We start from the raw sequence: 25,875 nt of genomic DNA, 5'->3' as shown, positions 1-25,875 counted from the left end.
ATTGCTCTACCCTTCTCGTCCCTCTCTCTATTGTTTGTTCAGTTTATTCTGTTAATCATTGTGGTTTATAAAATGTACAGGTCGTATTTTTCGCTTCCTTTCAGAGACTGCCTTTAACGTAAGAACAACTGCTGAAGCAGCAATGTTCGTTCAGACTATCACATTATCTTAGATTTTCAACATGTATGCTCAACTCAAACAGTGTACGGAGGGCATGAAGTAGCTAAAATAAATAATTAAATAGTTAACTCGATAATAATAATAAGCTGCTACTAATCGGGGTTGAGGAAAAGTCGGGGAGTTGAATAGAGACAAGATCGCGTACAATCTCTCATGTTTTGGCATGAAATTGTGATAGTCTGGTATTTTGGGTGTTTTTTTTTTATTTTTTTTTGACGAGAAATCGTCTACTTTGCCGTAGAGCAATGGCCTAACAATTCTGGCGAGCGTGCTTTTCACTTGTTTATTCGACGTTTGTTGGGTGCATTTTTGAATGTGTGTGTCTATTGATCTCTTCTGTCAGCGTTTAAGTTGAATATTGCTTCGCGCGCACCTCTCCCGCCAGCACACGTGAAGCAACGGAAACCACGCAAAACGATATCCGAATTTGAGAAGATGGCACATTAAAGAAATGATTAAAATTGGTTTTCGATTTCTTCCTAAATTGGCAAGATAATGTTACTTCTCTTGTTTCGAATTGAAATTAAATACCAAGTCTAGCTAAAATATCCAACCTGGCCGCCTCGGCAACTTTTTTTTTAAATAATAAAAAAATGTGGCGTGGTTAAAAGGATAAAAATTTAAATCCTATTATGAATTATCACGATTTTTTCCTCTTTCTTCCATGTTGGCCAAATGGAACCCTTTTGGGACGGTATTGTAGGTTACTTTACTTGCATGCGTTTAATGTTTCTGTTTTTTAATGTCCGACGAGCTTATCCAAATCAGCTCGTGAGTTTAATGTTTGCTGCAAATGTTTGAATGACGTCATTCTGTTTTTGATTTTTTTTTTAACTTTTTTTCCTGATCACAAATGGTATTCTAGTAGTATAGGCACCTGTTGTTATATATCAGAAAATGTTATACGCCTTTTTTGTTTAGTTGTTGGTTGTTAAGTTTGCTCCATTCTTATGTGGTAGATTGTTGTAAAATGTTGTTAGGATTATGGCAGTATAAAGTTGCACTGAAACATGTTGCCATTTTTGTTGTAAACTTTCCATAAGGCGTCCAATAGAGCTTCTTGCTCTTGTTTTAGTTTGTTGTTTGTTGAAGGCAATTTGTCTTTTCAATGTATAGTTTGTCAATCCCGAGGAGGCATCTTTTTTGTTTTGCTTAGATTGTTTGCTAGTTAGTGTCTCTATCGTTTCAACGATTCGCTCATCGGTATCGTCCGCAGGTGGTGCGAACCGAACGGCCGCTTTGGCTGGTCACTCCGCACCGTTCGCAGCACCGCTACGCCGTCCACCGTGTCGACGCCGCCGTTGGCGATTTCCAGTTCCAGTCTTTTCTTCTGCTGGTGTTTGTGTACGCAGATGTAGCAACAAACTATCGTCGCAAGGACCACCGCGACAATGGCACCACTAGCTATACTTGCAGTTTCCAGCATCACTCGAGGCCGAGTTGCTGTAAGAGGAAAGAAAGTACGTTAGTAACGCAAACAGAACCAACTTCAAACAGTTATCCTTACGCAGATAAGATCCGTCTAGATCTTTATATTCACACCTAGGACCCATATAACCGTCCGCACACCTAAAACGTAGAGAGAGAAAAACAAATTAGTAAGATCAAGTATGCATTAAGAGAGATTTGATCAAAACTTACTCGCAATTATACAGCAACGAATCACCGATCTTGACGGTGAAACATGTGGCATCGTTCAGACAATACCAGGCTGCGTACGCCGGTGGACACTTGTACGTGTGGAATGTGATATTTGGTCTAGCCGTTGGACTAGGTGGACGAGGTTTAGGAGTTGTCCGACTGGAACATGCGTCTGCGGAGAAAAGAAAGAAAACAAAATACTTGTAAGTGTGAGTACTGTTAAAACAAAAATATATTTGGGTCATTCCATCTTAACTGTGCACGAAAAAGTGCAAATTTGAAAATTACCCTCTCCGATCCTGCTCAAATTTGGAAGAGCTGTTGATACTATCAAAACATGCAAGAATCCCGAATTTCATCCAAATCGGACCACCCCCTCCATTTTTGTACCTCCCCAAAAAATCGACTTTTTGGCGATTTTTGACCAAACCTCCTAGTTTCAAACAACGATAACTCAGGAACCACAAATCTTAGAGGGTCGGTCTTAGATTGAATTTTGAAGGAAATTGGACGTAGAATCCATTTCCGTGATCAAAATGTTGATTTATTTATTTTTTCTACCTGTATTGCGCAATTGAAAATTTTAAACGGCCGTATCTCAAAACACCCCAACTTATTTTTTTGATTTGACCTCACCATCGTATTCCCCGGACAATTTTACATAAGAATCACTTAACGACAGAAATGAATATGTTTCGTTCCAGAGATATCGAATTTTAAAGTTTTGTGTTTTCGAGATTACCTACATCAGCTTCATTCGCCGCTTCGGGCTGATCAATAACTGCTACCTGGTGTTCTGGGAGATGATTAATTTAATTTATATTTTTATAATTTTACGCAAATATTTATTCAAATGGTTAAAATGGTCACTTCTTATTGAGCTATTTATCACTCGATTTCAGTTGAAAACGCTTTTATCAGCTGTAATTGAATGCCAAAGCGCTGATATGGCAACATTATAGGAACGCTGGAATTAGATGCTGTTCCCCTACCTTGATCAATCTATTTTTGTGATAGGAATATTCATTGAGTTATTTTGAATGCACCGTTTTTTACGCGTTGCTAACCGTTTTAGAGTACCTCCGAGGCCATGACTAGGGCCTTTATCATAGGCGGTAGCAAAATAGTGCCATTCAGCAAAAAACCCAAAACCTGCTTTATTATTATTATTATTATTATAGTTTATTATTGACACTTTACCATAATTTGGCAAATCTGATTTATGGTTTAAAAGATTGATCATATTAAATCAATTTTTATATTGTGAGCCAGCTCCATTTGATTAAAAGATGATTTTGGTCAAGGTACATTTACATTTACATTTACAGGTACATTAAAAAAAATCATTATACGTGACGACAGCAGCCGTATTGTGTTCGAAGAATCCAAGAATGATAGAAGAAAAAAAACACTGTTGTTCGGACGGTGTCGAAATCATCGCAACTAAATTTGGGGAATTAGCCGTTTTGCAGCAGATCAAACTTTGTGATTTTCTTACATTTTTCAGTTTTATACTTTCCAGAAATCCTTTTCCTACTCCTTGTGATCGTCCTTCACTAGAGTACAACGTATCAACAAATTTTATTCATTTTAATTCATATTTTTACTCAATAATATATCGTGCACTTATTGTTCAGTGTTACTAACAAGATTAATTGCATTTTCCTGCTCGCTCCGTCGGAATCCAATTCTGCCCTTTACTGTGTGTCGTTATTGCTCTGTCCTGTGGGTTAGCACAGAAATTCACCTCATTAATTTTTTTTTTGGGCAGATTAACATTCGCGATTAAACTCCAGTTTCCTAAAGTGTTATACAGTTAATTTTTGCCCAATTTGATAAAGATTATTTATGATGAAATATTATTTCAATAAATGACCAGGTAGCAGTTATTGATCAGCCCGCCTGTGTGCTTCTAGCAGATGCGGCGAATGAAGCTGATGTAGGTAATCTCGAAAACACAAAACTTTAAAATTCGATATCTCTGGAACGAAACATATTCATTTCTGTCGATAAGTGATTCTTATGTAAAATTGGACGGGGAACACGACGGTGAGGTCAAATCAAAAAAATAAGTTGGGGTGTTTTGAGATACGGCCGTTTAAAATTTTCAATTGCGCAATACAGGTAGAAAAAATAAATAAATCAACATTTTGATCACGGAAATGGATTCTACGTCCAATTTCCTTCAAAATTCAATCTAAGACCGACCCTCTAAGATTTGTGGTTCCTGAGTTATCGTTGTTTGAAACTAGGAGGTTTGGTCAAAAATCGCCAAAAAGTCGATTTTTTGGGGAGGTACAAAAATGGAGGGGGTGGTCCGATTTGGATGAAATTCAGGATTCTTGCATGTTTTGATAGTATCAACAGCTCTGCCAAATTTGAGCAGGATCGTGGAGGGTAATTTTCAAATACTGTTCCGCTTCGGATGGAATGACCCATTTACAAAATGTTTAGCAATACTTTTTTAGTGAATCAAACCAACACGTCGGCAAACCTTTAGATATCCATGATTTGCAATTTCATGAAGTTTGATATGTCGCTTAACCCTCTACAACCCAACCCCGCCTCTAGACGGGCTTCGATTTAAAAAATCGCCAAAAATCCATTTTTCAACCAATTTTTGATCTTCAAAAAGCATTGGAAAGAAGAACTTTAAAAATTTTGGAAAATGTTCGGGTTGGAAGTTTGACTTGTTTTATGTGACTTTGCCAATGTTTTTAAAAATGTAATTTTTTTAGGGGTCAGCTTTGGCTGTGTTTTTTACTAACATTTCCTATATTTTAAGTAAAAAGAAGTATGCAGTAATTTTTCTAGTGCCCCTGACTATGCCTCTATGCATTTATTTACAATTTAAATGATAATGGTTCCATTTTATAGCAGAAAATGTGAAAAACATGCAAAAAATTGAAAAAGTTACTGTAAAAACATGAAAAAATTAGATAGGCAAAATGTAATGATAGGCGGTGGTAGAGTAGGCCAAATACTACCAAAAACAAACATAAACTAAACAAGATAAATGCAAATTAAAATACTAAAAATGAAACAAGAAAAACATAAAACAAGAGAAGTAAAGTTTTTCGTAGAACAAAAGTTGCTCAAAATGACCTCCTGAACACGGGAAAAATAAAAATTTTCAAAAAAAAAAATTGGGCAGTACAGGGTTAATATGGTTTCTTGCATATTCCGGTTGTGTCCTCCAGTGACCACTGGTTACCAATTCCGGAGTTACCATTTCTATTTGAGGCCAACAAATCGAAAAACTGTTAAGATTCCGAATTCCGATGCAGAATAACCTTTTGTTAAAATCGGAAATTGGGCAGCCTAGTAAAAATCTTCAACGCAAAATTTTAAATCTTTTTCTTTCCGTGTTGAAAGATTACTAAAACAGTGCACAAAAAGGCATTTCATTTTCAAATTCTAGCTGTCATGCTATTATGTCGCAAACGCATTTTAGTGCAAACTGAATTAAGAACGCCATTTTGTGCAGCTCACAATGACTCACATTTTGACTTTCACAGATTCCCAAAATTCGATTTCAATCCTAAGATACTTTATAAAAATCGAAAAAACTCCGTGCATTTTTGCCACTTTTCATATGAAAGAAGATTCACTCTTGTCTTGCTATCTTGTCACACCCTGAACACTGCTGTAAGTGCGACCACTGGTCAAAGGTATTTAAGGTCAGAACTCGTTTGACACACGTACATTCTCGGCTACAGTCAAAATTTGTAAATATAACTCAGGAGTTCAGGACTCCGCCAACCAAATTCAACAAAACTTCGGGGCATTACACAAAATGGTCAACCAAACCAAACATGTTTGTTATTGTTTACATTGCGTGCTCTATTTTTCTTTCATTCACAAAGTACCGACTTTAGCCAACCTTGGCTGGAACTACCAAACAAATACTCTATGCTGAATTTGTGGTGGATTTCCTCTCCATGTGCTTTCATTATAAAACTAGCAACAAAATAAATAAATATAAAACAATCCAACGTCAGCTAGGGAAAATTCTCGTATGTTTGGCAGGTTGGATTTGGATCTAATTCCGTCCAATGTTATGTTTTGATAATAACTTGCTTGCTAACTTCCCATTGAACAATTTTCTGCTTGATATTAGTTGAAAACGCTTTTAGGAACTGTAATCGAACGACCTAGTGCTTATATGCCAACATTAGGTGTGCGATTGAAACACTTGCCGTTCCCCTTAGTTATTTGAAAATGTTTTCCCTAGCATCAAAGTAAGACGCAATTTCATATGAGCTTTTATGTTGTGGGAAAAGTACTTGTCACAACAGGTGTTAGAACACAAACACAAATTAAAGAAAAAAAGTAGTTTGCACTTTTTTCTTCTTCAAATTTAATATTCATGATTGAGGGAGGTAAACGATTATCGCCGATGGATCAAACAAGTTCCCTCTTCTAATCTCCACCAAGTTTGCGCCACGCGCGATCAAAGCAGCCGGTGGGTGGTGTTGAGAGCGTCGTGGGGTGGCCAACTGCGTTCGAGCCTTTGCCCGTCGTGCCCCATTGGTTTTTAGCATACAACTTGGCCTGAACTCCCCTCCCCAGCATTATTGCCAATTGCACACACATACACCCACCGGCCTGCTACGATGAGTGCAATAGTCCATGAAAACCAAATTTTATCACTTCTTGTTCAGACGGATCGGGGTTTGTCGGTGGTTATAATGGCGGTCTGTGGCGAAAAACTAAACGGAGTTAAACAAAAAAATGTAAGACGGTGGGCCTCCGCGCTTACTAGGATGGGGAAACAATAATAAAACTTGTGTGCCGTCAATGAACTTCCCGCCGGGACGCACGTTCCGAATTCTTCGGCGCTGCAGCCACCAATGGTGGCGGTCAGAATAGTAGGCTATTGCGGATGGCCGAAAAGGGCAACGTGACGTGCGTTTTTCGTTGTTGTTGGTGTCGTCCGTTCGGAACCAGAACGAAACAGGTTCAACGATTTTGGAGGATGACGACCAGGGCCAAGGGGTTCAAGAATTTGAGGAAGTTTGCCAGAGCCGTTAATGGTGGGGAATGCTTGAGATGACATAGCGCTAGCTTTTCTAAAGCCGTTAAATTTTCCGAAATATCAATAATTTTCGATTTTTTTACACGAGCTATTAAATCCAGTTTTTTTATTACTTGCTTCAAAAAACTTCTATTTTCGAGCAGTTGAGTCAATGATATGAGAGAGTTTCGGTTACAACCGTTTCCCTATTTGACATGGAATTACTGTTTTAAGAGAACAAAAAAAAAAATATAAATTTCCTGAACTCATTTCTCATCCCACCCCCCAAAAGTAATATCGTAGTACACATTACATATCTTAACATTTCCTGACTTCTAACCACCTCCTTCAAATCATAAATAAGACAGTGTGTCGGCTAGACTGACAAACGCGCCGCTTATCCACCACGATACGCGAAAGTCCTAGCAGGCTGCAATAAATATAACACGTGGTTGCCACGCGCGCCTTGCCCCAGTGTGGCGCGGCTTGCTTCGTGTCCAGTAAGCATAACACTTGCTTTATGAGGGGGAGAACGGTTTTTATTTAGTTCTACCTTTTGAACTTCCAGTGTCGAAAAAGCTGTCGAACTCTCTCGGCTAGTGACCGCCCGCGATAATGGTGATGTTGATCGGCGGGTCGAGGACGGATTGAAGTGCCCCATGAACCTCTCCTTCAGGTGGATTTTGGATCGGAAAGTGGCACTACGAACTGTGTTACATAACCCGGCCAAACTAATGCGTTACCATTATTCTAAAGTCAGCCGCGTGCCATGCGCTCGTTACTGAGGGGGAGAACGCCACCCCCAAACGGCAACTGCTACTAAATTTAGTGGCTGTTAACCTTCTACCGAATTGAATTTGTGGTAAAACTTAAGAATTGTTAGCTGTAGTTGCAGAAGATCCATCGAAAAACAAATTTCAACATTACAGAATAAATGTTACAAAAAAGAAATTATTGAAATCATGATCAAATTCCATAAACTAGCAAAAAAAAAAGTAAAGAAAACAAAAGAAGTCACGACTTCTAGTTGAGGGTTAACAGCTACCTGCCAGAAGTCCAGAAGTCAGTCAGCGCAGTCGTCATCGGAACCAGGACTGGCTGATTGCGGGGTAAAATGGTACACTTGAATGGGTTCAGTCGCGAGATGGCTATCGCGTGGCACCACGAGAAGATGGAGAGCTGAGTGATTGCGAAGAGTGCAGTGTTGAGAACATGCCACCTCGTTCTAGCGTGGCTTGTAACAAGTGGGTCCAGCCAGAAGTGCATTAACATTTTCGATTTTTTTCTTTCTATTTTGTGTGGTGTACTAATGAGACGGCTGGTTAGCATAATAGCTAGTCAGGTGAGGTGGGGTGTAAGAATTGGGCGGGAAATGGAAAAATAAAGTTTTACGAACATGAAATGGTAAATGGTGAAGGAGAGGGCATGCAATTTCAGGACTTTGCATGATACTAGCAAAAAAAAAGTTATATTCACTTAAGTGTCTGCATACTGAAGTAAGGTAAAATTGATTATAGCTGCTTCAGAGTAACTCACTTTGTCAATTTGGCGCTCTAATGATAGGTTATTTGTGTATGAAAGCCGGCAATCGATGGGAACGAGACAACTGTTGTCAGCCAATTAACATATGGGTCATTCCAGCTGAAGCGGAACAGCATTTGAAAATTACCCTCTCCGATCCTGCTCAAATTTGGCAGGGCTGTTGATACTATCGAAACATGCAAGAATCCCGAATTTCATCCAAATCGGACCACCCCCTTTATTTTTGTACCTCCCCAAAAAATCGACTTTTTGGCGATTTTTGTGCGAAACCCCTATTTTCAAACGGCGATAGCTCAGGAACCACAAATCTTAGAAGGTCGGTCTTAGACTCAATTTTGAAGGAAATTGGACTTAGAATCCATTTCCGAGATCAAAATTTGGATTAATTTATTTTTTCTACCTGTATTGCGCAATTGAAAACTTTAAACGGCCGTATCTCAAAACACCCCTTCTTATTTTTTTGATTTGACCTCACCATCGTGTTCCCCGGTCAATTTTACATAAGAATCACTTATCGACAGAAAGGAATATGTTTCGTTCCAGAGATATCGAATTTTAAAGTTTTGAGTATTTGAGATTACCTACATTAGCTTCATTCGCCGCATCTGCTAGAAGCACTCATAAGCGCTGTTCAATAACTGCTACCTGGTCATTTATTGGAATAAGATTTCACATTAAATAATCTTTAGCAAATTGGGCAAAATAACTGTATAACACTGTAGGCATCTGGCGTTAACGTGAAGACTTCCATCTTTGCCATGATTTTTCGTTCTGGATATAAGTTGTGCGTCGCTATTAATATTTTGACAACATTTCTTTTACAAGTTTTTTAGAATAGTGCCCTAAACAAGCTGATTCCTTTTGGTAATGATTATCCCAATAATTGCAAAGTTATGGAAATCGCCATTGATCAATTATTGCCAACTAGGATGTCAATGATTGTACCTCAGAATTATGTAACTTTTGAAACACATTTGATTTAGACCAACAATTCTTTCAGTGCCTTTAAGAAGGCAACAACCGGCACATGCTGATTACATTTGGTGCAGAAATTCGTTAAATTGAATTCAGTACAGAACAATTTAGAGTGATGATCAATTTTCTTCGAAAATGATCAAAGGCCTTAAATCGCAAATGTTTATCCGCTTAAAAAAATGAGATGAATTTCTGTGCTAACCCACAGGATAGAGCAATAACGACACACAGTACAGGGCAGAATTGGATTCCGATGCAGCGAGCAGAAAAATGCAATTGATCTTGTTACTTGCAAGATTTACTGAACAATAAGTGCACGATACATTATTGAGTAAAAAATATGAATTAAAATGAATAAAATTTGTTGATACGTTGTACTCTAGTGAAGGACGATCACAAGGAGTAGGAAAAGGATTTCTGGAAAGTATAAAACTGAAAAATGTAAGAAAATCACAAAGTTCAGCTAGTTCCCAAAATTTAGTAGCGATGATTTAGACACCGTCCGAACAATAATGTTTTTTTTTCTTCTATCATTTCGGATTCTTGGAACACAATACGGCTACTAAGTGTACTTTGACCAAAACCATCCATTAATTAAATGGAGCTGGCTCACAATATAAAAATCGATTTAATATAATCCATCTTTTGAACCATAAAGCAGATTTTGGAGTTTTTGCTGAATGGCACTATTATGCTACCGCTCATGATAAAGGCCCTAGTCATGGCCTCGAGGTACTCTAAAACGGTTAGCAACTCGTAAAAAAACGGTACATTCAAAATAACCCAATAAATATTCCTTGAACAAAAAAATTATTAAGGTATTAGCTACTTGAAAATTGCGTGAAATTATAAAAATAAAAAATAAATTAATAATTTTTCACAACATCAGGTAGTAATTATTAAAAAGTGCTCCTGAGTGCTTCTAGTATATGCGGCGAATGAAGCTAATGTAGGTAATCTCAAATACTCAAAACTTAAAAATTCGATATCTCTGGAACGAAACATATTCCTTTCTGTCGATAAGTGATTCTTATGTAAAATTGGCCGGGGAACACGTTGGTGAGGTCAAATCAAAAAAATAAGATGGGGTGTTTTGAGATACGGCCGTTTAAAGTTTTCAATTGCGCAATACAGGTAGAAAAAATAAATTAATCCAAATTTTGGTCTCGGAAATGGATTTTACGTCCAATTTCCTTCAAAATTGAGTCTAAGACCGACCTTCTAAGATTTGTGGTTCCTGAGCTATCACCGTTTGAAAATAGGGGTTTCGCACAAAAATCGCCAAAAAGTCGATTTTTTGGGGAGGTACAAAAATGGAGGGGGTGGTCCGATTTGGATGAAATTTGGGATTTTTGCATGTTTTGATAGTATCAACAACCCTGCCAAATTTGAGTAGGATCGGAGAGGGTAATTTTCAAATTTGCTCTTTTTCGTGCACAGTTGAGATGGAATGACCCATATGCCACACTTGAAGACTAGCCAATGAACACTAAATTGTATGTCATATTGAAAAAACACTTATCAAACAAACACAATCGCAGCCAGTCCAGCCAGAAGTTCTTTCTTGTCAATAATAATAATTGTAAGTACATTCGAGCATCCCCAAGACGTATCACCGTTATTACAGCGGCCAGGCCTACTGCGATGTATTAACTGCAGAAAGGATTCTGTGTAAGGAACACATTTTGTAGAATCTACAGGAGAGGAAGGATGCGTGGACATACCGAACCAAACGCTCCGTTTTAATTAACACTGGAACGCCCAACGCATGTCCAACTTACACGGACGCCCAAGCCTCCCAAAAAAGTTGGAACGGTAACTTCAACTCGCTGGTTCTCGGGCATAACTCAACCAATCGGGACGATTCTTGTTTCCTGTAATTTGTAAGAATGTCTAGATGATCCTAGAACTTTGCAGAACTTAATTTGATCAATTCTGTAATTTCTGCGGCCGAAAACATCGTTCCACCTTTTTTCAAAACGACTGCCTCCGCGGAATTTTTGGCGATTTTTTTTTGTACGTGAAAAAAAAAGTTGGAACGATGTTTTTAATCGCAAAAATTACAGATTTGATCAGATTAAGTTCTGCAAAGTTCTAGAATCATCTAGACATCCTAACAAATCACTGGAAAGAAGAATCATCTTGATTGGTTGAGTTATGCCCGAGATCCGTTGAGTTGAAGTTACCGTTCCAACTTTTTTGGAGCCTTGGGCGTTGGAATGTTAATAACACTGTGTATTGTGTAGGGAAAAGGACACATTTTTATCCAGTAATGATAAATAAATAAATGTATAATAATTTGCAACAATTATTATTCTGAAAATATTCATGCAAACATGAATTAAGACACAAAATTGATTGAAACACCCTTCAAGCATTCTTTGAGTTTCATTCAAATTGATTTAACATCATTTCACTCTACCCTATCATGATCCAATAGATCATATCCTATACCTTTCTTCTGGATGATCGTTCACTTCTTCACACGTCTTCTCTCGATGCTACATGCTACGATACTCTTGAATGGCTCCATCGCGTCCAAAAATTTATGAATGAATTAATGCATGAATGAGTGCTGCTCCCTCACACACACACACGCTCAACGCCGCCACCGCGTTCGGGTCCGACGTTAGTTTCAATAATTTTACAGTTCGGCCCTCCAATTAAACAAAACTAAAATAAAATAATAATAGTGATCGAGCTAGAGCAATAAGCTCTAGGAAAAAGGAGTGAATGTGAGAATTTTGGGAAATAAAAGGCAGCAGCAGCGCGCGGTCAACGAGTGAGTGAGTGAGGGGGCATTTTTTTTACAGAACATACCGCTCTCGCGGGGTCTCTTCATTGAGGTCCGGCCCCGGGTCAGGACTGAGAGGTCAGCAGAGGCGGTGGCGGCGGCGGCAGTTCGAAGTTCGGGTAGAACGAAGTCGGGAAATGAAAACTTGATAATTGGCATGATTATAATGATTTGATTTGTCGGCTCAGTTTTTGGTGTTGTTTGGCTTTGGAAGATGATGATTTGATTTAATCGACATTCCTCCGAGTTCTTAATGCATTCGTCTACTCGCGCTCCATTGACGGTGTGAAATACACAAAGTCTCTAACTTTGAATGTTTTAAACAAGATAGAGCGCTCTCGTAGCCGCGTGTAACACGTCCAAAGAGGCTCATTTTCGAAGCGGCGTGAAACCTCCATTAAATGAATAGTAAAGATCCTTCACGGCCTTACTTTGGAGAGATTCTTTCCGGGTTCCATTTTGGAGTCCTTTCATCGCCACTTATGCATGTTGAGAACTTAATAACTATGCCCTTTCTCACATTTTCAATCTGTAGAATGATGATGATGGGAATAACTCACTAATTACAAACTTTGAAATATAAAATTTGATTGAGTGATTTGAAAATTGTGTTTATTATACTAACCAACTGATAAGATGCTAACCAGATCATAACACCAATTAATTATTACGAGAACCACCCTCACAAAAACAAGCAATGCTGATTGCAATCACCCTAGTTAAGTATTCATTTCCCTCGTGTAGTACACTCCTGTGAGGTAGGTACGACAAACAAACACACTCTTCTTCGCGACCCCCTTTAAAGCAAATCCTTGATATTCACCCATATTGGCCGGTGTCACGATGAGAGTGCGTGTTCTATCATAACATCTCACTTTTTTGGAAGGCCACCGACGATGAGGACGATATTGACAAAGTTTTAGTTTTTCTATGTGAACTGATTTTAGAACGAATTTATCATGATTTTAAGTGCCACCTGCAGTTGCAAGGAACCTACATACCAAAATAAGTGTTACATAAAGCGTTCACAAAACAAATGTTATCATAATCTGGAATTTAATGTTATCAGCTGAAACCTCAAGTATTTTGTATGTCATGTTGTTGGTGATAACACTGCCGATTACCCGTGGAATGCGGATATTGATTTGTGGATATTGATTAAGTGTCTCGTTTTAATCAGTTTTATTAGTGACTCTCTACCATTTAAGCGAAATTTGTGTCATGTTCTTGCTGTATAGTTTCCACAAATTTGCTTATTTCGAGTTATTTATTGCATGTTTCCCACTTACATGTTTCTAATAACGTACCACCTCAAGTCGCCATCTTCAATTATTCATTCCAGACAACTTTGTTGCATTCTAATATTCATTATCGAGTTCAGAGTCCCCAAACTACTTAAATTTTAGTGGTTGATAGTATGTTACAATCTCACATAAATTATCAAAATATGTTTTTTTTTATCAGCACCTTATTTGCCACCATCTTGAATTACCCACTTATAGACCATTTTGAAGCATTAAGGGGTTGTTCAAGTTTTACGTCCAGAGATTTTCGGGATTTTTAAAATTGAAATCTTATTTAAAAAAAAACAATTCTTTTAATTATCAAATCTACAAATCTTCCATCGCCGAATCCTGAAATAATTAGTTTCCAAATTGTTCAAATTAACGTGATCTTGCCGTAAGTAACTTTATCTTTGCAGGAAAAAAATCGTTTCATTGTTTCACATAAACTAGAGCACGCAATTTAAACAATGAGCAATTCTCTACAAAATCGGCCGATTTCGACCATTTTTATTTTTGTATTTTTTTATTTGGCTCAAACTTTGTTGGGGCCTTCCCTATGACCAAAGAAGTTTTTTTGTTACCAAAGAAGCTATTTTGTGTCATTGGTTCACCCATACAAGTCTCCATACAATTTTAGCAGCTGTCCATACAAAAATGATACGTAAATATTCAAACAGCTGTAACTTTTGAGTGAATTTTCAGATCAGGACACCAAGTCTTCAGCAAAGTTGTAAGTATTGTTGAGGACTATTGAGAAAAAATAGGTACACGGAAGAAAAAAAAATGCCGATTTTTTTATTTACTTTTTTGCACAGAAACTCAATTTCCCAAAATACGTAATTTTTATTTTCAAGATTTTTTTATATGTTTTAGGGGACAAAAACCGGCAACTTTTGAGCTATAGAGAAGTATGGTCAATATGGTTATGGTTTTTTGAAAAAATAGTGATATTTGGAAAAAATCGTAATTTCATACAAAAAAAATTTTGACCTAAAATTTGAATGTAAAATTGAATTTGCAATCCAAAAGTACTTCACAGATTTTTTGATAAAGGGCTCCGTTTTCAAGTTAAAGCCACCGATAGTTTGATTTTAGCGAAATATTTGCAGTTTTTCGATTTTTAAAAATAGTGACCATGAATGATTCCTGAAAATATTTTTTTTAAAGTTCAGAAAATTAGCTATAAAATTGTCTAAGAGACATTGAAGATTGGACCTCTGGTTGCTGAGATACAGCGGCTTAAAGAAAAAGAAACAGGAAAATTGAAGTTTTCTAAGTCTCACTCAAACAACCCACCATTTTCTAATGTCGATATCTCAGCAACTAATGGTCCGATTTTCGATGTTAAAACATGAAACATTCGTGAAATTTTCCGATCTTTTCGAAAACAATACAGTGAAACCTCTTTTAACGCGGTGCGTTACGTTTTCCTAATTTGTCGATTTCTCTGGAACGACGCAACATTTTCGCAATCTTTTAAAAGCAATTTGTAGGTTTTGTGCAGATCTACAAACCGCCTTTTGAAGGTTTCAAAAATATTTTATGGATTTAGAGAAATCGACGAAATAAAAAGCGTAACGCACCGTGTGAAAAGAGGTTTCTCTGTATTTTGAAATTATTTAAAACAAGACTAACATTTCAAAAGGGCGTAATATTGAATGTTTGGCCCATTTAAAATGTTAGTCTTGGCTCAACATTGTTTTGGAAAAGATCGGAAAATTTCACGAATGTTTCATGTTTTAACATTGAAAATCGGACCATTAGTTGCTGAGATATCGACATTAAAAAATGGTAGATTGTTTGCGTGAGACTTAGAAAACTTCAATTTTCCTGTTTCTTTTTCTTCAAGCCACTGTATCTCAGCAACCAGAGGTCCAATCTTTAATGTCTCTTAGACAATGTTATAGCAAATTTTCTGAACTTTAATGAACTTTAAAATATTTTTAGAAATGGTCACTCTTGGTCACAATTTTTTTAAAATCGAAAAAATGCAAATATTTCGCTATAATCAAACTTTCGGTGCCTCTACAATACATGCATACCATGGGGACCTAGGTTTTGGTCTGGGGAACAATTCCTCCGAAGGGTGCAAGACGATCCGAGGCCCCTGGTCTTGCCTTGAACCGGATTCATTCCGGCGTCGCAGAAATTATCATGGTCCCAGCAAAATATATAGGGAAAAATTAAAGCACACTAAGAAGTCTGCCTTGATCAGAGACTGCACATGGCAATCAGCCATCACGTGGCAGGAGGGTATAATCAAATTTTGCTTTTAAAGTGGTTTTGTTATTCCTAGGACACTTTATTCAACCAGATATTTGATCAAAATCACCTTAATAACGCTAAATGTAATTTTGAAGCCGAATTTGAAGTTATTTTCCGGCCACGCGATGGCTGATTGCCATGTGGCGTCCTCTGATCAAGGCAGACTTCTTAGGGTGCTTAGATTTTTCCCTATACATTTTGCTGGGACCATGATAATTTCTGCAACGCCGGACTGAATCCGGTTCAAGGCAAGACCAGGGGCCTCGGATCGTCTCGCACCCTTCGGAGGAATTGTTCCCCAGACCATCATCTAGGTCCCTATGGTATGCAAAAATCGTCTTTTGTTAACGGCTGACTTGTACAGAGCAATTTACCTAAATGCTCCAGTTTTACGGGTTAATTCCCATTTAAACTTGTACCTGTTCAAGGCAAGCCAGTTTTCAACCAAATGGGCTGAAATTTTGGCCTGAGCCTCCATTTTGAGTACTCTTTAGGGCAATCTCATATAATTTTTGATTTGAGCAACATAAAATTTTTTGACCCGGGCTAGTAAACAGTCATGAAGTGCAAGAGTGACAATTCGGCCTCTGTCTTAAATTCCCTTTGATAACTTGTCGCAATTTCAAGGTGTGTCAAGAAAGCACGATCCCGTATATATCGTAACTACATTTTATATGAAGAGTGAAAACATCAGAAGTTGTGTCATTGGAAGCTGCACAAAATTGTGTCTTTAACTAAATTTGGCCCACAAATCGACGTGCGACAAAGAGCAAGAACTCAAAGAAATCTTTCCTAATTTGAATCTTAAAATTATCAACAACATTCAACTCTTTGTTCCTTCAATTCTTTAAATCTACATATGCAATGGGCACAAAAATTCATAAAATTAATCCAGTTTTAAATATTTAAATCTGTTTCTCCACTCTTAACATAATTTCCACGAAATAATTTGCATAGACAAAACCGTTCAACGAAATTTGCAAATCATTCTAAAACGCTCCATCCCAGGGTCATTACACACCAACCACCCCGGCGACATTCGTGCAACCGTTTTCAATTTGTTGTGAAAGTCTAAAACGTGCCATTTTTCGTCGCATCGCTCGAGTTTTCCACGCTGCACGAGACCCATAAATAATAGAGCCGTGCGCGAAGGACGAAGACGACGAAGACCACGATAAGCTCTATAGTTTCCATATCAATCGCGTTTCCTTCCATCCACTTGAGCTCGGTTTTGCACTGGTTTTTCCTAAACCTTTACCTCTCCGTGAGAAAAAGGACCACAGTTTCGTTTGTTTCAATCACGTAACCCTTGCCGTGTCCTGCCCAGGAACCACGTTCCACGTGTTTGACCTACCCGTATATATTGCATAATCAATGAATTTGCATGATCATATCGATCCTCCTTCTCCTGCTGGTGGCGGGGTGACGATTTGGGAAATGCACAGCTCCCTTTTTCCTTTCCGTTCGATTCGAGTGGCATAAATTATTATGTCCCATTTTTTGGCTTCCCACGTTTTCTCTCGCGCGCGTTGGGTGGGTGTGTTTATTCACGTGCACTAGGGTGGGTGTGTCTATATTGGTCATGTTGTCCTGTTGTTATCGGCGCAGTGTATAGCTAATTTGCTTGAAGGTCGTCGCACGTGGGGGCAACTGCCTTAGCCGAGTGCTGCGTAGAATTTTTACAAATATTCTACGACCTGATGGTATCGCAAATGTTTCTGATACAGCCGAAATTTATGATGGTGGTGCGATGACTTTTGCATTTAACCCTTCGCGAGCTCCAAAAAATAACTTCTCGTACACGTTTGGCTGATTCTAGGGTCTGGTTTATGGTAAGGGCATGGTAATAATTTAATTAAGATCTAATCAATGTTTTCGTGAATAAATCAAGTGCAAGGCTCGACCGGAGGAGGAGAATATTGTACGGCGATAGGCCGAACAATAGGAACAAAACAAGACTAATATTGATTAATGCTGCTTGATATTAGATCCCTAGCAAATTTTTTTCTCTCCTGTGAAAAAAATGAAGATCCGAGATAACCTGTCAAATCTGAAGGTTATTGTATTAGAATTAAATGTTAATCGAAAAGCTGATTAAATATAGTTTCAAAATATTTATCAATTAGGGGAAATATACCCATTTTAATCACACTAAGCCGTTCGACCAATTCTCATCACTTTTGCCGTTTGTGCTATTAAATTAACATTTTCAGATGTTTCAACAATCGAGAGTTGCTTGCTCACTTTTATTTGAGCTATTTATTACTTTGGAACAGTCAAAAACACTTTATATAAGCTGTAATTCATGATCAAAGTGCTGATAGGCCGATAATAGAAATAGGCTGAGAAAGGGTATAGTTCCCCTACAAGCCTTACCCGAAAAACTTCGTCTTTTCCTTTTTTTGTTTGTTGACGTCTTTAGCTTTTTTCCTTATTCAGCCTCCTATGATCAAAATTTGATTTTACGCAACTTTTCTCATACAATCTGCAGATTTTCCGGAATCGGTTCCAGAGTGGCCAAAGTTGCCACTTTTTGGCGTAAGAACCTTCCTTGGACTTATACGAACCCAACGCAACAAAGAGCACCTCGATCCGACGCTCCGTGTTGGCGCCAACGCCAAAGTAGATTTAATTTGCCCAAGAAATGATTTTAATCTTAAAAGAAATAGTGATTTTTCTAACAGTGTCAGGTAGAGTAAATTTGCAAGAATAATCCATCCATTTCCACAGTGTCAGTTAATCCTTCTATTGTTTAAGCACATAACACAACACAAATGTACCCGCACATACACGCCACATATTGAAGAAGAAAGGAAACAGCAGCATGTAAATAACCGCATACCAACTCACCATTCGTGTCCTTTCCCTTTCACACATGTTTCATTCATGTATCTCACAGCACACAATAGGCTCAAGGACGCGCAGCGCGCGTCTGAGCAGGCAGCTTGCGCAAACAGACCAATAGGAGAGCAGGGAATAGGAATGAAAGAAATGAATGAATGAAAAGAAGAAGTGGCGTGTACATGGTTTAGGGAAAAAGGATTGCGCACCCGATAGGAGATTAAATAATAAGAATGTTTTTGCAAAGAAGATTCGGGAAGAAATGCCGAAGTTTTAGTTTAAAAACCCAATGATTTTGTTAGTCCGTAAGTCAGTTTAAGCTTGTAAATATAGAAGTAAAGATCGTGAAACAAGCTGTTTTCTTGCATCCTGGCCAAAGGAGTCCACTGGAAGAAGGTCGTTGTGAATACAGTCCACTCGCCGATTGTCGCCTTGAAGCTGTGTTGTGCCACGGAATTCCCTGCAACACAGTGGAAAGGTTGGACAATCAAAAGCCCTCCTGGAGCCGGGCCTAGCGCTCCTACATGGTCCTTCAAACCGGATTTTTGTGAAGTGTTCGGACCTACAAGGTCCTTCAGACCGGAATTGTGCGAAAAGTGCGGACCTTCATGGTCCTTCAACCTGTTATTCTGTGAACGTTCAACGAGAGTCGCCAACCGGAAGTCAACGTGGTCCGTCAACCCGGACATGTGAAAGTGGCCTTTAGCGGATGCGAGGAAGAACTGACAAGTGGGTCTAAAGAGACCAAAGTAAAGCACAGCCAAAGTGTTTTACAAACCAAAAACTCGTGTGCCAAAAAGTTGGCAAAGTGCGTCCACGCCGTGGACAAAAAGTTGCAACAAGCAAAGGTTGCAAAAGTGAACTTAAACTTTGAGACACAAGTGAAGTGAAGTGAGAGCGCCAAAATGGTGTTACACACGCCAATGAAGCAGCCCGTGAATCCAGATGAAGTGAAGTCGCTGATTCATCAGCGGGGACAGGTCAAGGGAAAAGTGACGAGAATTAAGAGTGCCCTTGACGAAGCCAAGAAGAACCCGCAGAGGATTACCAAGGCGACGCTGAAGGTGTACGAGAAGAAGCTGGAAGCGCACTACCAGGAGTACGTGTTGCGCCATCGTGAAGTGATCGAAGCGGTTGACAAGAAGGAGGAACAAGATGATGTGCTCGACGTGTTTGACCAGCTTCACACCGAAACGCTGGTGCTGGTCGAAGAGCTGATGGAGATGTTCAACCAGCCGGTCGCTGGACCGGCCCCCTTCCAAGTCGGTGCCAACGGAGTGGCGCCTCAAGTGATCGTGCAACAGCAACCTCTTCGAGCACCGATACCGACCTTCGACGGACAGACGGAGAACTGGCCAAAGTTCAAGGCCATGTTCGAGGACCTCGTCGGTCGCACCCGCGATTCCGACGCCATGAAGCTGCATCACCTCGACAAAGCTCTGGTCGGTGATGCAGCTGGGTTGATCACCGCAAAGATGATTCAAGACAACAACTACGAGCAAGTTTGGAGGGAGATCAGCGAGCAGTTCGAGAACCAACGTGTCATCGTGGATACGCACATCGATGGATTGTTGCAGCTCAAGCCAATCACCAAGGGAAACCACAAGGACTTGCAGGCGCTCACCAAAGCCTGTGATCGCCACGTCGCCGGATTGCAGTACCAAGGACTCGTCGTCGACAGGCTGTCAGGACTTATCATTAACAAGCTAGTGGTAGGGTGCTTAGATGATAGTACTAGACAGCAGTGGGAAAGGACGCAGAAACAAGGTGAGTTGCCAGACTTTAACCAAACATTGCAATTTTTGAAAACCGAGTGCCAAGTCCTTGAACGTTCCCAAAATTCGCGCGTCTTGAGCTCAGCAAAGGAGCAAAGCAATACCAAGCCATCTTGCCCCAAACCAACCCCAAAATCCCATACTGCCACATCTGCAAAGGTCGCCAAATCATGTCTGGTTTGTGGGGCGGATCATCGTCACTTTGAATGTTCGAAGTTGCTGGCGATGACAGTTCCGGAGCGCAATGCCAAAGTTAGTGAGTTGAAGTTATGTTTTAACTGCCTCCGAGCTGGTCATCGACTTTCTAGTTGCTCCAGCAACCTGAAATGTCAGACTTGCCACAAGAAACACCACACCTTGCTCCATAACGACTCTTTCTCCAAAGCTCAAAGCGTAAGACCAACCCCAAGCCTCCAAGTAACGAACCCTACAACACCTCAGTCTGAATCTCCCAACCTTCCCACGTCCACTACACTGAGTCAGAACCTGCAGCAGCAAACCCCTCTCAACTCTTCATGTTCATCCAACCATTCCCAGAGTTTGAAAACTGTGATGTTGCTGACGGCTCTTGTCCTGATCGAGAATGATGGAGATCCCGTTCCTTGCCGTGCGCTTCTTGATAGTGGTTCGCAAGTGAACTTTCTCTCCGAGCGGATTGCCGACAAGTTGAAGGCCCCTCGTGAGTCGCTGTACGTTCCGATCGCTGGTGTAGGTGGGTCAAAGATGTATGCTAGGGAGAAAGTCAGGGTTACCGTTCGTTCGAGATACTCGGCCTTCGCCGCCAGTATCGCATGTCTGGTGGTTCCAAAGGTGACTGGAATCATCCCCGGATCGAAGATTGATGTTTCCTCCTGGCCGATCCCAGTGGGAATCCAACTTGCGGATCCAGAGTTCAATGTTCCCGAGAGAATTGATATGTTGATTGGTGCCTCCATGTTTTTCAGCCTGCTTAAGTCAGGACAGCTGCACCTGGCAGACGGTCTGCCAGAGTTGCGCGAAACTCATTTCGGCTGGGTATTTTCCGGCGAAATCGAGAATTCTGTGAACCATTCACACATCGCGAACAACGCTTCGTTGGATGTGCTGAATCAAACGATTTCCAAGTTTTGGGAGGTCGAGGATCTTGCCGATCCAACGCCCCCACCCTCTGATGTTGATGAATGTGAGAAGTTGTTCGTGGAAACGCATCGTCGTTTACCGTCAGGTCGATTTGTTGTTAGATTACCGTTTCGTGAAGATGTTTCAGGGTTGCCAGACAACCGTTCGCTCGCTCTTCGTCGGTTCCTGCTGTTGGAGCGCCGTCTCAACAGAGAACCAAGTCTGAAGCAGCAGTATGCTAAGTTCATTGATGAGTATGAAACCCTTGGTCATTGTCGTGAGGTTGATGAGTCCAAGGATGTAGACCAGCATCGGTATTACATGCCCCACCACGCCGTCCTGAGGCCGACGAGCTCGACCACGAAACTGCGAGTAGTGTTCGACGCGTCGGCCAAGCAAGGTTCTACGGCGAAGTCGCTCAACGAGGTTCTCCACGTTGGAAAGTCGGTCCAAAGTGATTTGTTCAGTATCCTCCTCAGATTTCGTAAAAACCCCATTGCATTCACTGCCGATATTAAAAAAATGTATCGGCAAGTGCTTATCGACTCGTCTCAGACGAGGTTCCAGAGAATTCTGTGGAGGAGTGACTCTTCAAAGCCGATTCGCGTTCTGGAGTTACAGACGGTAACTTACGGTACAGCAGCTGCCCCGTTCCTCTCGACCAGATGTCTTGTTCAGTTGTGTCAGGATGAAAGAGAGAAGTTTCCGCTAGCAGCTGAGGTGGTTCGTGATGATTGTTATGTCGATGATATCCTTTCCGGTGCTAGTTCCGCTGACGAAGCTGTAGTCGTCCAGCGGCAGATTCGAAAGATGCTTGAGTCTGGAGGTTTTCGTGTCCACAAATGGAGCTCGAATTGCCAGGAAGTGTTGAGAAGTGTTCCCGAATCTGATCGCGAGAAACTTGTGTGCCTCGATCAAGGAAACGAGGTCGTCAAGGCACTGGGTCTGACATGGTGTCCCCAGTCTGACGAATTTATGTTCGTGGTGCGTCTTCCAAAAGATGTCACCGAATTCACCAAGCGAAGTATTTTCTCTGAAATCGGCAGGTTGTTTGATCCCATCGGATTTCTATCCCCCGTGATTGTTGTTGCGAAGCTTTACATGCAGAAGTTGTGGTTGATTGAGTTGCCATGGGACGCTAAGGTCGAAGGAGATCTTCTGGCGTCGTGGTTGTGTTTCCGTAGAGCCCTCCCCAAGGTTAGTGAAATTCGGATTCCACGCTATGTTATCAGCCCGTCGACTGTCGCGATTGAGCTTCATGGATTTTCCGACGCTTCCGTTGTTGCTTACGGTGCAAACATTTACGTCCGGTGCATCTTGTCCGACGGTAGAGCTCAACTTCGCCTCCTCTGCAGCAAATCCAGAGTTTGTTCGCCCAAGAAAGATCTCAACATTCACCGCAAAGAGTTGATGGCGTGTGAACTGTTGGCTCGCATGATGGTTAGAGTTCTCGAGACTGTCAAGTTCAAGGTAAGCCAAGTCGTACTCTGGACTGACAGTCAGGTGGTCCTCGCATGGCTTAAGAAGTCATTGGCGAAGCTCGATGTGTTCGTCCGGAACAGAGTTGCCAAGATTCTTGAGCTCACCGCAGGATTTATTTGGAAATATGTCAGGTCAAAGGACAACCCCGCTGATATTCTTTCCAGAGGCATGTTTCCCGAGGCTCTAATGTCGAAGTCCGAGTTCTGGGAAGGCCCATTCTTTCTGAGAATCGAAGTTTACGATGAGGAAATCCCCCCAGAAGTTCCCGATGATGAACTCCCCGAGTTGAAGCTTGGTCCGATCATTGCAACCCCTGTGTTCAATGAAGACCAGCTTCCGGTGTTTACCAAGTTCAGTTCGTTCAGAAAGTTGCAGCGTGTGATGGCATACGTGCAGCGTTTCATCCAAAATTGTCGTCAGAAAGATCCGTCTTGTCGAGTGTTCATGATTCACCTAACGATTCCTGAGTTGCGCGCTTCGCTGGAACTGATCGTAAAGATAACCCAGCATGAGGCACTCAGTGACGAAATTCACCGTGTTCAAAATGACGAACCGTGCAAGAAGATTGCAGGTTTGCACCCGTTCTACCAGGACGGTGTCTTGAGAGTTGGAGGTCGGCTTCAGCAATCCTCGCTGTTGTTTCACTCCAAACACCCCTACATTTTGCCGAAACACCCTGTAGTTGACCTTTTGATTCGCGCTTATCATGAAGAAAATTTGCATGTCGGTCCCAAGAGTCTGATCGCTGCTTTGAGGACAAGATTTTGGCTGATCGACGGAAGGTCGTCAGTTCGCAGAATCACCCATCGTTGCGTCACGTGTTTTCAGGCTCGCCCGAAGGTTGCTAGTCAGTTGATGGGAAATCTTCCTGCATATCGTGTCAACCAAGCTCTGCCGTTCGAGGTCACTGGTGTGGATTACGCAGGTCCAGTTTATGTCAAGGAAGGTCGATACAAGCCCAAGATCGTAAAAGCTTACATCTCGGTGTTTGTTTGTATGGTCACTCGAGCCGTACATTTGGAACTCGTTTCAGATATGAGTACAGAGACTTTTCTCGCAGCTCTGAAACGCTTCGTAGGTCGTCGAGGACTTCCCCGAGAAATCCACTCCGATAACGGAACCAATTTCCGCGGAGCGAAAACCGAGCTACATGAGCTCTATGAATTGTTGAAGTCCCAAGTCACAGTCGATGAAATCGCTCAGTTCTGTCAGCCTCGTGAAATTAATTGGTCGTTCATTCCCCCCGAAGCCCCCAACTTTGGTGGTATTTGGGAAGCCGCCGTTAAGAGTACCAAATTTCATTTGAAGAGAACTCTCAAGGAAGCCAAGTTGTCCTTTGAAGAGTACGCTACAGTTCTGACTCAGATAGAAGGAATTTTAAATTCACGTCCTCTCTATGCTACCTCTTCAGAACCTAATGATTCAGAGATTCTCACCCCCGGACACATTTTGATTGGTCGTCCCCTGACCGCCGTACCTGAACCCAGTTGTGAAGGTGTTCAGATAAATCGGCTCAATCGCTGGCAGTACATGCAGCGATTGCGCGATGAGTTTTGGAGAAAGTGGCATCGCGATTATTTGCAAACCCTTCAACCCCGCGGTAAGAATCGAGTCAAGTCCGCCAACATCAAACCAGGTATGATTGTGTTGCTAGAAGAAAAAGATGCACCCGTGCAGGTTTGGAAGTTGGGAAAAATCACAAAAACCTTCCCCGGGAAAGATGATTTGGTGCGTACGGTAGAAGTGCAGATCGGTACAGTAGTGTACAAGCGGGCGACCCATAAGATTGCTGTTCTGCCAATCATTGATAATGCAAATTTGGTTAAGGTCACAGAGATTCCATCTCTGCCCGGCGGGAGTATGTTGGCGCCAACGCCAAAGTAGATTTAATTTGCCCAAGAAATGATTTTAATCTTAAAAGAAATAGTGATTTTTCTAACAGTGTCAGGTAGAGTAAATTTGCAAGAATAATCCATCCATTTCCACAGTGTCAGTTAATCCTTCTATTGTTTAAGCACATAACACAACACAAATGTACCCGCACATACACGCCACATATTGAAGAAGAAAGGAAACAGCAGCATGTAAATAACCGCATACCAACTCACCATTCGTGTCCTTTCCCTTTCACACATGTTTCATTCATGTATCTCACAGCACACAATAGGCTCAAGGACGCGCAGCGCGCGTCTGAGCAGGCAGCTTGCGCAAACAGACCAATAGGAGAGCAGGGAATAGGAATGAAAGAAATGAATGAATGAAAAGAAGAAGTGGCGTGTACATGGTTTAGGGAAAAAGGATTGCGCACCCGATAGGAGATTAAATAATAAGAATGTTTTTGCAAAGAAGATTCGGGAAGAAATGCCGAAGTTTTAGTTTAAAAACCCAATGATTTTGTTAGTCCGTAAGTCAGTTTAAGCTTGTAAATATAGAAGTAAAGATCGTGAAACAAGCTGTTTTCTTGCATCCTGGCCAAAGGAGTCCACTGAAGGAAAAAACTCGTGAATACAGTCCACTCGCCGATTGTCGCCTTGAAGCTGTGTTGTACCACGGAATTCCCTGCAACACAGTGGAAAGGTTGGACAATCAACAAGCCCTCCTGGAGCCGGGCCTAGCGCTCCTACACTCCGTATTGAACTGATTCGCGTTCGAACAAAACCGTCGAAATTTTTTATATATATAGATAGATAACAAATAATCTGATAAGATTCCCATTCTCAAAATCATGTGTTATTCAACGGAACCCGTTCGGGAGGGTGTTTATTATTTTCGACAAGGTTGATTGCGTGACAATGGGATTGGCACAAAAAACAGTGTGTGTATTACCACACCTTCAAGGTAATTTGGCAGTTTAAGGTCAATGTTAGGCCGTGTAATTAACTGACGAAATGGGTTGTCATTAATTTGTAGGCCTCGAACGTTAACAGAGGGGGTGAGCCTCACTCCTTGGGGACCAATCCCGAAATTGCGCGGGAAAGC

At 40.8% G+C, this 25,875-nt stretch overlaps 1 protein-coding gene and 1 long non-coding RNA gene across 2 annotated transcripts; both read left to right on the top strand.

Moving 5' to 3' along the window:
• Nucleotides 1–1,515: 1,515 nt before the first annotated feature.
• Nucleotides 1,516–8,463, top strand: LOC120421377 (uncharacterized). Its single transcript, XR_005605970.2, has 3 exons — nt 1,516–1,640; nt 7,207–7,338; nt 7,407–8,463. It is a non-coding gene; the product is annotated as an uncharacterized LOC120421377 (long non-coding RNA).
• A 10,983-nt stretch (nt 8,464–19,446) lies between these two features.
• On the top strand, nt 19,447–24,780 carry LOC120421363 (uncharacterized). The gene is made up of 4 exons (XM_039584551.1): nt 19,447–20,308; nt 20,702–20,709; nt 20,758–23,502; nt 24,424–24,780. The coding sequence occupies exons 1-4, from the start codon at nt 19,447–19,449 to the stop codon at nt 24,778–24,780; spliced, it is 3,972 nt and encodes a 1,323-aa protein (XP_039440485.1).
• Nucleotides 24,781–25,875: the final 1,095 nt, after the last annotated feature.

This window comes from Culex pipiens, chromosome 2 (assembly GCF_016801865.2).
Source record: "Culex pipiens pallens isolate TS chromosome 2, TS_CPP_V2, whole genome shotgun sequence".
Taxonomy (NCBI): Eukaryota; Metazoa; Arthropoda; class Insecta; order Diptera; family Culicidae; genus Culex; species Culex pipiens.
Note: the sequence above shows the minus strand (reverse complement) of the source record. Positions and strands in the feature narration are given on the sequence as shown.

Bases quoted from the DNA above. Each gene is read 5' to 3' on its own strand.
- LOC120421363 (XM_039584551.1), top strand. From the start codon at position 19,447: ATGGTGTTACACACGCCAATGAAGCAGCCCGTGAATCCAGATGAAGTG. The intron at 23,503-24,423 runs GTTGGAGGTCGG...AATCGCTGGCAG, and splicing joins ACCAGGACGGTGTCTTGAGA to TACATGCAGCGATTGCGCGA.